We start from the raw sequence: 15,743 nt of genomic DNA on the forward strand, positions 1-15,743 counted from the left end.
AAACCTTGTCAAGCAGTCTACAAACCGGTATCTTTAACAGCAGTCTTAGGAAATTTCCTCAGCCAAGCACCATTAAAAAGCTCCTAAAACGTCTCCTGTGAAAACCCTGGGAAACTGCCCTCCCCAGAGCCATAAGTCTGACCCAGCAAACACGGTGGCCATTGCCTCATCTGGCAGATGTGGAGATTTCTACCAACAAACAGACCAACACGGTATAGTTCTTGGTGGCAGAGTTCTCTTCTTGTCCCAGGAAGAATCTTTCTGAGATATGCTTCCAAACCGGTGCTAGCTCTCCTTGTAAATAGAAGTGTATGCTTACTGCTGGGCCGCCTGGTGGTCAAGCCCCTTGGCTCAGCCTCGGAGAACCCCATGTCAGTAAAAAACAAGCGGAGACACACAGACGTGGAGCCAGACCTGCATTTTGAAGATTTTCTTCTGAAACAGGCGATGAGAGATGCCTGTCTCGCCTGTCTCGGTTACCCGATCCTCCATGTAGGTTACAAATAAATAGCACAAAAATAAACCCAAACCCTGTTTATGTAGGAAATGCTTTTTTCCCCCTATGTCCTGGGAAATAAAATGGCCCATGGGAGCCTATGCATTCCCTGCCACCCCCCACCCTCCAAAGTAATGAAAAAACAAAAGAGAGAGAGAGAGAGAGAGAGAGAGAGAGAGAGAGAGAGAAGGCTGAATGATAAAGCCTTGAATGTAAACCACATATTGTTTGGGTGTAAGTAGCTCATTACATGGTTAAATTTGATTCAGTAATCAGAAGCTTTTTGAGTCACAGAGACTCCATGGACCTTCTAGATGATAATAATTTTTAAGGAACATCCATACAGGACATGTAAGTGTGTATCTATACCTGCCTGTATGGGTATATATAGAAATAAAATATAAATCTAGCAGAAGATGAGGCGCTCCTCTTCCAAAGGGACCTAGCTGGCTGGTTAGGCAGCCGTGGGGGCTGACGGATCACCCGGAGGTCACTCGCTGGCCAGGGCTGGCGCCGAGTCAGGTGTTCTGGTAGGACAGCTCAAACATGTTGCAAGCCTCTTCCAGGCTCTCATCCATATTCAGCCTCCGCCAGAAAGACTTCTGCTTCTTCTGCAGCTCTCGGCGGACACACCTTGGGCACGGGACAGACTTTTCTTTGCACTCGGAATGAAAAACGGCTCCACAGCTCTCACACCTGCAAAAAAAACCAACGATGGACAGAATGAGAAAGAGAGAGAGAGTGGGGGGGGGCTGAGGGTGGTGGTGGTGGTAATGAGTGAGATGTAGGAGCCCACCATTTCCTCCTGCACAGGTCTGGGGCGGGGGGGAAGTGACTCATGGACACAGTCTCTTCCCTTTCCCAAAGGGCTCCAGGTTAAACATCACTTGAAAAGCTCTTCAGAGCAGAACGGGCTGGGGCACCCAGATGCATGCAGGTGGCGCTGACAGTTGGCCGGGAGCCTGCAGTCAGTCAGCACCTCTGACCGTGGTGATGACGGACAGAGGGCTAAGGCGCTCTGCGTGCTCTTTTCCTCTCCTGAGAAACCCAGAGAGGCAGTAACTCCCAGTGTGGAGTGACAGGAAAGGAGCACGAAGAGCATCACCCGCTGAAAACACTCCTTGCGCCAGTCCCCGGTGCAGAGACGGAGACGTGAGAACTGCCGCTCTCCGCTTCAGTTCTCACCAGCTAACTGGGGCCCTGCTAAGAACTCCCTGCCTTTCTTTGATACTCTGGGAAAGTACCAAAGTACCTTCATTTCCTGAATGATATCCAGTGTATTCGTGTTCTTTGAAGTGTTTTAAACAAACAAACAAACAAACAAACAAACAGGAAAAGCCGCTACCTTCCCAAGTTTGCCTCTGGAACACAAGCGGGAACCGTAAAGCAAGAGCAAGTGGGCAAGAGAGGCGGGATGTGTTTAAAACAATGCCGAGACACTGTAATTTATAGAGAGGAGACATTCCAGGTGGATGACGAGCTTGTTGTTGGGCTTGGTGGAAGCCTGCAGAGGAGTCTGAAGGGCTTGTTTTTTCGGCAAAGTCTTTTATAATGAGTAACTGACAAGCGCAGCTCGGCTGCTTCAGTGGGTGGCTGGCCAGTGTGGATTAAGTGCTCACCCTCTCTCCACACAGGGCTGACAAGTGACCTTGACCTTGTTCCAGGTGTGCAGGGAACTGGGCCCATGGGATTTGTCCAAAGAGCAACATTTAGGGAAGGTCCAACCCTGGGCCTGGTTCAAAGCTAACTATGAAACAGTCAGTGCTCAGGGCTCAACCTTATCTATTCTCTTCCCTGGTTCACCATCTACCACTAGGACCCGGTCCTGCCTCGTTACACTTCTTTTGCCATCTGCGTCATAGCTGCAGTTTGAGTCCTTGGCGTGGGACAATGTTTGGGGCAACATCCTTGGCACCATTCAGAAGGTCTGGTCAAAGGGGGAGCGAGCTTCTCACCCATTTTTGCACCCCAGAGTGAGGGGAGCAACTCAGAGGGAGCTCAGGGAGGCTTGTGGACGCTGACAGACAGGCGTGCCCCACACCTGGTGGTTCACTTAGAGGAGAGGTACAGGAAAGCCCGACTGCTCTGTCACCTCCAAACCTCCGAGCGAATTTCCCAAACCTGGTTGTCACTGCGTTAGGAAGCAATCAGGGTTCAATGATTTAAGATTAATGTCTTTCGAAGAGGAGGCAAGTGAGGGCGCGCCTTTCTCCTCCTTCCTGCATGTACTCTGAGGAAAAGGGGTGTAGCCATCTGCAGACCAGGAAGAGAATTCTCACCAGAGACTGGTGGTGGCTTTCGCTGAGGTCCTCCAGCCTCAGAGCTGTGAGAAATAAGTATCTGGTTTTGTTCTATTTTGGCGTTGGCTTTTGTTTTTGGGGGCTCATGAGCTATACCCAGTCCTATACCCGGGGGCTGCTCCTGGCAGTGCTCGGAGGACCATGCAAGGCCTCCTGCCTGCAAAGCATGTGCTTAGCCTACTTGGTTCTCTCTCTCTCTCTCTCTCTCTCTCTCTCTCTCTCTCTCTCTCTTTTTCTCTGGTCCACACACCTACTGTTTGAGTCATGTAGCCTGTGGTATGCTGTATGCCCGCCTCAGTAGACCAAGACAATGACTTGGAACAATTTCCTTCATTTCTCTGAACTTCATCTTCCTTAACTGCTCAATGGAGTTTTCCTTTACCTGGGTACTGGTGTCACGGATAAAGCACCAAGTACAGTTCCCACCACAGATACATGCCTCATAGGGAAGCACAGGTGGCTCCTTTCTGGAAGGCAGCCACTCCTGCCTTTGGCGAGTCTTCATGTCACCCTGACCGCACCCAGCAACCATGAAGGCCGATGGCCATCGCTCTCTCTCCTTTCTTGAAGAACATGGAGATTCTCCCGAGGGTGAGTGGGAGTCTCTGGATGACACGGGGAGTTGGAGACAGACTAGTCCAGAACCCAGAAAGCAGGGTAGTCCGAGTGCTAACTGAGGGCCCTGATGCTGGACTGAGCTCTGGTCCCGGTGCCAGAGTTGGAGGGAAACAAGGATCTGAATGGAGTTTCTGGTGTCCCTGATCTTTCAAGTGATTTACTTCCCCTGTATTCTGGGTTTCCGTTTTTTTCCCCCCAAGTGCTGTGGACAATGGCCAACCGCTCCCTGAGGTGTGGGAGTCTAAATTGGTGGGGGAGGAGAAAGGACCCTGAGGTGCTCTGAAGGGAGGGGAGAGTGACTCTGTTTTTCTTGAGGACCAGGGCCTGTCTCCTTATACCAGTGTTATGTGTGCCAGGGCACCACAGTGGGCCCAGCTCAGCATCTCTGGGCCCAGGTCCTGCTCTGCTCGCAGTGGAGACGGACAGACCCAGATCTCCAAGTGCCTCCTGTCTGGACTGGTTCCTCCCAGGCCAGTGGCTTTGTTCCCACTGGGTCACACCTCTGGTAACTTCCTATCACTTTTGTGACAGTAATGGCAGCTTTATCAAATGCACTTCCTCCTCCCTGCCCCCTGTGCCCTGCTGTGATTTCTACCCCAGAAAGTTGCCCAGGGGCAGTGATTGATAAGGAGAAAACTGCTGGGTTCCTTCAGTACCACTCCCTTATCTGGTCGATACCAGCCCCAGCCCTGAGTGGAGGGGGAGGGGTCTTATCGGGTGTTTCTGATGCAACAACCACCCATGGGGTGATGGACCCACCATATACACCTGCTCTTTCTAGTCAAAGGTCAGTAACTGGAAGAAAAAAAAAGCCAGAGATAAAAAAATTAATGATTTCAGAACAGAGCCAAGTGTCACTCTCTAACAATCTGTAACCTGGGAGCCCAGTTTGAACTGTGTAATGGACAGGTTGATCAATGTCTTCCCAAATGCAGGGGAATATTGCTGATTCACCCTTTGCCCTGAGAAGCAATCGCCCACCAATGTCTCTTTCAAGGAAAGGAATAGGACAGGAATTTGCAAGGGTCATCTGCTGCTGGCTTCTTCTATTAGCCAGTAAGGTTCAGTACAGTGGAGCTTATTCACATCACCTTCACAAACACATAGTTGAAACATTCAGTTAAACCATAATACCCATAAGTAGAGAGAGTAAGAGAGAAATTGTCTGCCATAGAGGCAGGGAGAGGGGTGGGACAGGGGAGGGGGAAGGGATACTGGGGACATTGGTGGTGGGAAATATACACTGGAGGAGGGATAGGTGTTTGATTATTATATGACTGAAACTCAAACATGAAAGTTTTGTAACTGTAGCTCAAGGTGATTTAATAAAAATAAATAAATCCACATTTAGTTGATGAATATTGCTGAAGACTCACCAGTATTACTTACCACCCAGTGGTTGCAAGAATAGTTTAGATTACCATTTAAGAAATCAATACCTTCAATCAACACAATTCTGTTTATTGTTCAGCAACACCTCTCTGTCAATACATTTAGATTTTTTTAAGTTCACCCCAAAAGTCATCTTGGGGGGTTGACCCTCAGTTCCATTTGATCTTTGGCCTGAACCTCTGGGCCTCTTCCGCTTCCTCTACTACCATCTAGGCAATTCAACAAATCAAAGCAGAGCTCCTATATTTGCTTCACAACATAAGGCCCTTTTACTGATAGCACAGTGGGTAGGGCATTTGCCTTGTATGCGGCCACCTGGGTTCGATTCCTCCACCCCTCTTGGAGAGCCGGCAAACTTCCGAGAGTATCTCACCTGCACGGCAAGGTCCGGCAAGCTACCCGTGACATATTCGATATGCCAAAAACAGTAACAACAAGTCTCACAATTTGCTGTGAGACATTACTGGTGCCCACTCGAGCAAATCGATGAACAATGGGAGGACAGTGCTACAGTGCAGTGCTACCTCACTGTGAAGTACTTAGGTTCCAGCAACAGCTGCAATGAGGAGTAGGACAGCATCTTTGATGCTACTCACTGCAGAAGGAGACTTACGGGAGCAAGGAACCTCTTGGTGGCCGGAATCTGGACCAGTCATTCATCTCTTAAGTTTATGGGTCGTAGAATCAAAAGAGAAGGTCTTACTCTACGCTTTTGTGGCTCCTTGCCACAGACAGACATGCAGAGACATGGAAAGGTCATTCTGGATTTTATCTCCCCTTTTCACATTTTCTTGCCAAGAGGTCTGTGGATGATAGAACGGGAATGCAGCCTAGCTAGTCCTTCTTCAGAACAACCTAAATTGAGATGCTGGCACCAAATAAAACAAGGGTTCCAAGTGAGAAGCATCCCTTTACATTTGATTTGCATTGATGAAGCAAGCTATGAGACAGTTGATATGAACTGAGACCCACAGCTCTAAAGGCCATTAGCTGACTATACTGAAGCTCAAAGGAATGAATAGGGTCCCTGTCTCCTGACATTTCACTAACTAGTAAGGACTGCTTTATAAGTCTCCTGCCAACTCTCACCAGCACCTGCCTTTCCCCAAGGGGGAAAAAATGGTTATGTGCTTTCATTTTGGGAGGAGTGGGGTTGGCTAGAGATAGCAATCAACCAACCCTCTCTGTGAAAGTAATTCTGTTCCTCAGGACAGTCACAATAATTCTAACTAGGTACAAACTACTACAAACCTGGAAACAACTTGAATTGTGGGTGGAAGAAGGAAATACTTGAGTCCCTATCCTTATTTTAGAGGCAGGGGAACATCTCCATTTGAGGCCAACACAAATCCACTTAGCACCTTGTACAGACACCACTGAGTGAGCCTATTTACACCTTATGAACAGTTTTTCCAGGAATTTTAGATAACTGACCCAAGGGAGAGAGGACTCCATAACCTGGAAATCTGATAGTCAATGGGCAAGAGGTTGGGGTAGGTACTGTGTTCTTCTTACAGTGATGGACCAAGAAAATCAAATTGCTACAAGCAAACAGAATGAAGTGTGTGTGTGTGTGTGTTTTGTGTGTGTATGTATGTGTCAGTGGGTGGTTGCTTATCAAATATTAGGGCCAAGAAGCATGGACTCCTGGCTGCAGAGTTTGCTCTGGAATGTTTATCCGGGAGACCAACCAGAGACAGAATCAATCGTTTTGTCTGTCCTCTTCCCATTCTCGAGGCACATGGTGGGCGAGAGCACAGGAAGTTGCTAAAGGCTCCTGCCCCAAGTTAGGGTTACTAAAATGCTGCTGTGCCTTTTTGGGTTCTTCTGTGGTAGTTTTATTTCGGGCTCAGGCAATAACCTCAGATATTTCACTAGCACTGAAATTCAGGCTTGAATTTGGCTGGATCTCTGACAAGTGAAAGGACAGGCCAACAGAGTAGGGCTGGGCTCTGGCTGGTTCTCACTCTGTGGAGCCCACAGCGAAGAGGGTGGGCTGTAGAAAGATGGGCATGCTAGCAGCCATACAAGTGTGGTTTTGTGGATGGCTGCTATGTCAGGCACCTCAAATGGCCACTAGCTATTATAATTTTTTTTTTCTGAGAAACTAAGATGATTATTTAAATCTCTCAACTAAGGGAGGTAGCTATTCAGGCCTGGGCCCTGGTTATTTTAATGTCTTGTGTTAGTGCTTTCTTCTATTATTGTGTCAGTAAATGAATATAAGCAAAGGATATATAATTCACATAAAAACAAAATTAGCCAATATTACAGATCACAGGTAATCAATGTCCGCACATGTGCCTATGAGCTCTCTCTCTCTCTCTCTCTTTCTCTCTCTGGACGACAACACAGATTGTGCTACTAAATATTCTAAGGTCAAATGAATTATTTAAGTGAATAATGCAATATAACAGATTCTTGCTTTTTAGGGTTAAAATAAAGAAGGCTAATGCTCAGTTTCATTAAGAAACATTATATAGGGGGCTAGAGCAATAGCACAGAGGGCGGAGTGTTTTCCTTGCATGCGACCACCCGGACTTGATTTCCAGCATCCCATATGGTCGCCAGAGCACCAACAGGAGTAATTCCTGAGTGCAGAGCCAGGAGTAACTCCTGTGCAATGCCGGGTGTGACCGAAAAAGAAAAAAAAATATTATATAGAGCCAGTGATGGGGGAGAGTCCAGGTTTCACAGTCAAATCTTGCATTAGGATTTTTGGAAATCTATAGTCTGTCCTCAGTCTGCAAGCTGGACCTCTATTCTGTCCCAGAATGGGGAGGGGAGGAAAAGAGCAAAGGGTCAACATATGCTGGATTATCGAGTCTTCCTAGTTTCTTGGAGAGGAAGAAAGAAACTAGATTTGGGCCTAGTGATGTTGGGATTGTTCATTGAGATTGTTCTCCTTTAAAATTTTTGGCTGGGAATGGGGGTTCTAAAAGGATACTCGTATAGTTTGCTGGGAATCGTTTGAACCCGATGAGATCTAGCTCTTTAGGTCAAATGTCCTTGCTAGTGTGTAAAGTGATTCCAATAGTGGTGAATACAAATAACGGCAGATCAAAATTTGATGTTTTAGGGGCTGAGATGCCAGTTTGAAAGGTTGGAGAGCATGTGCTTGGCATACATAGGACCCTGAGTTCAAGCCGTGGCACCACATGTGCCCCGAGCACCCCTTGGTGTAGCCCTGGTGGCCCCAAGTGCTGTTGGGAAGAGCTCCTCTGGAAATAATAATTTAAAAAACTGGACATTCCACTGAGGCAAGGTCTGTTTGGTCCTTTCCTGCTACATAATCAATCTTTACAGTAGCTCTATGAGTGAGGTATTTGCTTTCCTCTTAAAAAAATAAGTCAAAATGACTAATTTTGGACAACATGAAATTAAACAATCAAATGAAATGACCCGTAGCCTGTCTGGTTCCAGAACTAGTCAGTGGGCGATCAACTCGGAACTTGTTTCCTTCCAATCTTCTGATTTGAAATCTGGACCTTTCCTGTCTGGTACTGGCCACGTGGTTCTTTGCGTTCCTCATTCCCCACCCCCACTCAGCCCCTGCCCCAAATAACCACAAAGACTCAAATTTGGGAAGAACAATGGGTATGTCCTGACTAATCTTTGTATTTGCCTCGAGAGTTCCCAGAGTTAATTAAGGAAGTTTCTCTCTGAGCCCACAAAGCATCTGGCTTCTCAGGTCTTGCACTTCCAGTTTGTAAAAAAGCTCTGCTAATACCTTTGACAAAAGCTTTACTTAAAATCTTGGCTTTGAAATAGAATGTAAACAAGGGTTAATTAATTCATTTGTTAATTCTGCTACCCTACTGGGGACAGCAACTCACCATTATCATTAGTCCAGATGCTTAAGAAATGCTTCTTTCAAGTATGCAAAAGATGGGAGAAGGTCTCAGTAATACTTTCCGCATAAAATTATAATTGATTTGACCTAAATGGAATGGTTTCTGGGGAAGAGGAACAACGGGCCCCTCTGACACTTGGACATTTGTATTTAATAATTCACAGTTGATAAATTCTAAACAAAAGGATGGTCATCTCTTTTTGAGATTTCATTAGGGAAATCTTTTGGCTAATATTAGGGAGAGCAAATGAACTGCTAGACAATGCAGAAGTTATTTACAACTTTTGAAGAAAAAAAGAAAGAACATATTACTGTATATAAGTAAGAGAAATAACTTTTGTGGAAACTTCTAAAGTAGTTTAAAATACTTAAGAGCCTAATAGATATCTAATAATGTCTTGGTACATTAAAAAAAAGACAATGAATATAAGAACATTATTACACTAACAGAGATTAAAAAAAACTTGGTTTATGAACTTCCATTGATTCATGGGTCTATTTCATGATGTAAAACTGAAAGACTTTGTCAGAATTTCGACGTAAGCTTCTTTAAGAGAAATAATAATTTTATAGGCGAGAGAGATAGTAGAGGGTGTTAAGGTATTTGCCTTGCAAGTGACTAACCTCACTTTGATCCCCAGAACTGAATATAGGCCCCAATCATGGCCAGGAATTGTTTCCAGGCATTATCCTGTGTGGTCCCACAAACCTAAAACTTAAAAATAATAAATTTTAAGATTGCATATATCTAAAGCTTTGAATAGTATTTACCTCTATTTGACATATCATATTTCAGTTCCTCAAGGTAATAAGACACCTACTGTAGTCAAAACAAAACAAATTTTCAAGCAAGTATACATTTAATCAAATGCAGAAGAATTCAGAAGACAGATTAAATCTGATTTTATGAACAGTTGTTTCAGAATAAATTATAGATGAAACTTTAAAAGGGAGGTATTTAAATGAAAGATCCAGAGCATTTGTTATTACGTAGACTGCCCTCAGTGATAGAATTCTCCTAAAATGTTTTACACAATTTTCCAGTACTCAACTTGTTTTAGGTCAGTGGTTCTCAAAGTGGGGTCCCTGGACCAGCGAGCCAAACCAGTACCACCAGAAAATTTGTAAGAAAAGTAAATTATAGATTCTTGCTCTAAAATTACTGAATTGTAAACTCTAGGGTGGGACTCAGAAATCTGTGTTTTAACAAATTTTGAAGAGAATTTTAGCAAATATGAAAACTGGAGAACCACTGTTCTGAGCCGGTCATTTCCTGAGATTGAAGGCTTGTCTAATGGACTCACAGGACTATTGGAAATATTTACAGTAAGAGTCAGAGCTTCGCAAAATGAAAAGAGAAAGTGATATTAACCAATGTTTTCATTTCATTTTCAAGGACTTCCCATTTCATATTTATTAGTAGTTTCACATAGCTAATAGAAAAGAATTTTTTTTCTTTCTGGGTGGTGCAGCGCATAACTGGCAGTGCTCAAGGGCTTTACTGCTGGCTGGACTCAGGGGACCATCTGGGATGCTGGTCCCCTACATGCAAAGTATGTGCTCCCACTAGCTGAGTTATCTCTGGTCCCCTGTGCCACCTTTATTGTGCACTGAATTTCCAAACCACTTAGGTATCTATGTACTTTCTGAAATACTTTTCCACATATCTGTTTCAGTGCCCACACTATGCTGTTCTATATTACATTTTAATATTTGGTAAAAACCAGTTTCATTTCCATGTATTGTATGTATGTATATTCCATGTATGTGTCCCCTCAAAACCAAATACACATTTTTTTTTCCTCTAGTGCACATAGAAGATTCTCTAGGATAGCCATATGCTGGGCCACAATTTTAGTGTCCATAAAGTCATAAAAAAAGAAATCATACCAAGTATCTTTAGACTACAATGCCATGAAGGTAGAATTAGAACCTTTTTTTTTTCTGTGTGTGGGGGTGTGGTGCATAACTGGCAGTGCTCAGGGACTTACTGAGCCCTTGAGAAAGAAAGTATGGAAAAGCTCCAACATTAGGAAACGGAAAAACATACTGTTAAACACCTACTAGTTAATGAAAAAAATCAAAGAAGAAATAAGAATATTCCTCAAGGGATTGGAGTGATAGTACAGCAGGAAGGGCGTTGATAGTACAGCCCAGTTGCATGCGGCTGACCTGGGTTCGATTCCCAGAATCCCATATGGTCTCCTGAGCACCGCTAGGAGTAATTCCTGGGTGCAAAGCCAGGAGTAATCTCTGAGCATCGCTGGTTGTGACCCAAAAAGCCAAGAAAAAAAAAAGGAATATTCCTTAAAAGTAACAAGAAGTAAGGCATAAAGATCAGAACCTGTAAGACACAACAAGAAAAACACTAAGCGGGGAGTACATAGCAATACAGGCTTATATCAGGAAACAGGAAAAATCTCAAATAAATAACCTAACATCACAACTTGAGAAACTAGAAAAAAAAACCAAATGAACCCCAAAGCAAGCAGAAAAAAGAAAATTATAAAAATTAGAGCAGAAATTAATGATCAAGAAAACAACACAAATGGTACTGCTTCCCCCTCCCCAGCACCCCCAAGAGAATAAACAAGACTGATAAAACCTTAGCTAGATATAAGAGGAAAAGCAAGAGAGAAAACCCTAAAATCAGAACAGAATAAAGAAATTACAACAGACATCTCAGAAATATAAAAGATGGTAAGAGGTTACTCTGGATAACATTATGACACTAAGCTGGAAAACCCAGAAGAAATGGATTGATCCTTATATAAATTACCAGAGTGAATCAGGAGGAAGTAGAAATCTGAACAGACCAATCGCGAATAAGGAAAGTGAAACAGTAATTTAAAATCTCCCTAGGAACAAAAGCCCTGATCCGGACAAGTTGATCAGTGAGTTCTACCAAACTTTTAAAGAAGGCCTGATTTTTATATTCCTCAAGCTCTTCAAAATTATGAGAAAACAGGAATCCTTCCTAAGAGCTTCTATGAAGCCAATATTAACTTAATTCCAAAAGTAGAGTGAGATTATTTTAAAAGAAAATTAAGATCAAAAGAATAACACAAACACAAATATCCTCAACAGAAATCTTAGCAAACCTATTCCAACAAGATATTAAAAGGATTATTCACTGCATAAACAAGTAGAATTTATTGACAGAAATAAAAATGGGTCAGTATACCCAAATTAATTAATGCAATACACTGTATCAACAAAAGGTAATAAAATCATATAATCATATCAAATAATGCAGAGAAAGCTTTTGACAAGATTTAACAGTCATTCATGATAAAAAAAATCCAACAAAATAGGAATAGAAGAAATGTACCTCAAGATATTAATGTCCATTTACAACAAACTCACAGCCAACATCATACTTAATGGTGAAAAACTGAAAGCCTTCCCTATGAGTTCAGATACAAGGTGAGGGTGCTAACTATCTCTAAAATTATTCAATATAATTATTTGAAGTTTGTGCCACAGCAATGACACAAAAAGAAGTACTCAGAGACATCTAAGTTGGAATGGAAAAAAATTAAACTATCAGTATTTGCAGATGACATGATAATATACATAGAAATCCCTAAAAGTTGCACTAAAACCTTTTAGAAACAAAAAATGGATTGGAAGAATTAAAATATTATCAAAATGGCCATTATCTTTAAAGCATTATACTGATTCAAAACAATCACTGTCAAAATTCCAACGCCAATCTTTAAAGGCTTAGAACAAACTCTATAAAATTTGTATGAAGTCAGGGATCAGAGCTCTAGTACTGGTTCCATCCCTTGCATCCCATATGGTCCCCAGTACCACTAGGAGTGAGTAATGAGTACAAAGCCAGGAGTAACCCCTGAACATTGCCAGGTGTAGCCCCAAAACCAAATGAAATCAATGAATAAAATAAAATAAAATTTGTATGAAATCACAGAACTCTCTGAATTGCCAAAACAAGTCTTAGAAAAAGAAGATGGAAAGTATTATAGTTCCTGACTTTAAATTATACTATAGGGCTAGAGTGATAGCACAGTGTGTAGGGCGTTTGCCTTGCACGCGGCCAACCCAGGTTCGATTCCCAGCATCCCATCTGGTCCCCTGAGCACCTCCAGGGGTGATTCCTGAGTGCAGAGCCAGGAGTAACCCCTGAGCATCGCCGGGTGTGACCCAAAAATTAAAAAAAAATTATACTATAAAGCCATAGTAATCAAAATCGTATGGCAAATGGATAAAGATGGACTCTGAGACCAATGGAATAGAATTAAGAGCCCAGAAACAAACCCTCAGATTTATGAATACTTTCTAGCTGTATACAGGAAATGGAGAAGGGGATGGTACTGAGAAAACTGGATAGCCATGTTAAAAAAAGAAAAGAAAACGGATCCATATCTAACATTGACACAAAATTTAACTCAAAATGAATTAAAGACCTGCAGATTAGACCAATATTCACAAAATGAATTGAAGAAAGCATAGGCAAAACTTCAAGGATATGAACCTTTATAAGTGTCTTCAGTGACCTGACACCAGGAGCAAAAATAACAAAACCAAAAATAAACACATAAGACTTAAAGACTACACTAAATTAAAAATGCTTTAGATGACAAAGGAAACTTGGGTTAAAGATTCCCCACTGAATGGAGCAAATATTTTCACATCATGTATCAGATAAAGGGCTACTATAAAACATATACAAGAATTCGCAAAGGCCAACAACAAAAAATAATCTCATCAAAAATGGGAGAAGACATGAACAGATAATTCTTCAAAGAGGAATTATGGGTAGCCAGTGGGTATATTTTAAAAAAGCATTCATCGTTACTTATTGTCAAAGAAATGCAAATAAAATAACAATGAGCTATCATCTCACACCAGTGTGAGTGACATATATCAAAAAGACTGGAAACAACCACTAGTGTTGGTGGGAATGTGATGAAAACCTTCATTCACTGTTAGTGGGAATATTGCCAGGTTTGATCTCTATGGAAAATGATATGGTTGTTTTCTCCCCCCCCCCCCAAAAAAAAAGTAAGAATAGAGCTTCCAACGATGTAGTTAATTTCTCAAAAAAAAAGTAAAAATAGAGCTTCCAATATTCTATTCCTTGGCATTGACGTCCCCACCCCCCAAAATAACCCACCAAAAACAAACAAAAAAATAAAAAAGATACTCATATATATGTTACTGCAGTGCTTAGTACATAGTCAACATATAAACAACCCAAATGCCCTCTATTTGTTTATATTTAAATAAAAGTATAAAGAAGTTGTGGTAATAGAGACTGAGAACTGGTCTCCAATAGGAAGCGTTAGCTCAGTGGAGGGGGTGGTACTGGAATGTTTTATATATATTAATGTTGTATATATATACATATATAAAACATTACAGACCAAATATATGAAACATGACCATTAACAGTTATGTAAACCATGGCACCTAAGATAAAATTTTTAAAGGAGAAGTTGTGATATATACAACGGAAATATCATGCAGCTGTAAATAAGAGGAAATTATGCAGTCAGCTGAAATTTGGATGGAACAGGATAGTACTGTTAAATGGAGGAGATGGAGGACAAATACTAGTTATCATTCATCTGTGGTATAAAGAGAAACAAGATAAGGGAACAGACAGTATCAAATAATGACAAACCTTTGCCTTGGATCACAAAACACTGGAGTGGGGAGGAAATAAAGAGGCGGACGAGAAGGACCAAGTTATATCAATTTAAGTTATATCAAACAATGGGGCATGGGAGGAGTAGTATTAACTTCAAATACAAACCACTTCTAGCTCTGTGCTCAGGGCTCATTCCTAGTAGGGCTTGGAGGACCATACAAGGTGTTGGGATCAAACTGTCAGCTGTGTGAAAGGCAAGAGCTCTACTTGCTGTACTAATTTTTTTTCTTTTTGGGTCACACCCAGCTATGCACAGGGGTTACTTCTGGCTCATGCACTCAGGAATTACTCCTGGCGGTGCTCAGGGGACCATATGGGATGCTGGGAATTGATTCTGGGTCGGCCATGTGCAAGGCAAACACCCTACTCACTTTGCTACTGCTCCAGCCCTCTACTTGCTGTACTATTATCCAGGCCCCACAAATACCAATTTTTTGTGCAAGTGTTGACATTTATTGTGTCTTTGTCTTTAAGTGCTTTGAAAGCATCAGGAACTGAACAGTCGATAATTAATAACCATAGAGAGTTTGTGCAGATATTCCTCATTTCTGCATGCAGTTTCATATTGCAGGTTCATATTCAGAAAAATGAAGGTGTTTAATATAGAACGTGTGCTGAAATAAAAACAAAAAAGGCTTTTCAAGAGACTTCAATAAGATTTTGGTAATAACAACTTACTGGTAATGAACAGTTGGATGAAAAAAGTCTCGAAACATCATAAACATAAAGACAAAGCCAAGATACTATTATACTGAAGGCATAAAACAGTTCATTTCAGAACATACTGCTCAGTTTGAAAAGTCAATATTTTTTGTATGGAAAGGTAAATACTCTTTCTCGTTTCTATTGTGTATTCAGGTTACTTATTTACAGTTCCATGGAGAAGGAAAAAGCATGCACACACACACACACACACACACATACACACACACACACAAGCAAAAGCAAACATGACCTAAAATATGTTCAGAAAATTAAACAATCTGATTAGCTTAGCACTAAAATATCCCAGACCAATGAAACACCTTGTCCCAAGATCAGATGCTAGGCCAGTTGTCACTCACTAAACTCACGTATCTTGGTAGTGCCTATGTTTAAGTTGATGATTGCCCTGAAACTAGTTTAAGCTATTGAAAGAAATGAAACTACCACTTAACAAGTATAGTTAACAAGTACAGATTGAAAAAATGAAATAGACTTTTGCTCATTCATGAAGTATTTATGAACCACTCGATAGCACAGCAGGTAGGGCGTTCGCCTTACAAGCGGCCAACATGGCCGACCCGAGTTGGATTCCTCCGCCCCTCTCGGAGAGCCCGGCAAGCTACCGAGAGTATTCGATATGCCAGACACAGTAACAACAAAGTCTCCAATGGAGACGTTACTGGGCCCGCTCGAGCAAATCGA

At 42.1% G+C, this 15,743-nt stretch overlaps 1 protein-coding gene across 1 annotated transcript in view; it reads right to left on the reverse strand.

Annotated features, from left to right (window-relative positions):
• Positions 1 to 689: 689 nt before the first annotated feature.
• PLEKHM3 (pleckstrin homology domain containing M3) overlaps positions 690 to 15,743 on the reverse strand; it is a 171,207-nt gene continuing 156,153 nt past the window's right edge. Inside the window, exon 7 of the mRNA XM_056111788.1 lies at positions 690 to 1,192. Within this exon, the coding sequence (XP_055967763.1) occupies positions 1,015 to 1,192 (178 nt within the window). The 3' untranslated portion in view covers positions 690 to 1,014. The remainder of the gene's footprint in view (positions 1,193 to 15,743) is intronic.

Source organism: Sorex fumeus, unplaced genomic scaffold, assembly GCF_029834395.1.
Source record: "Sorex fumeus unplaced genomic scaffold, SorFum_2.1 ptg000014l, whole genome shotgun sequence".
Lineage (NCBI taxonomy): Eukaryota > Metazoa > Chordata > Mammalia > Eulipotyphla > Soricidae > Sorex > Sorex fumeus.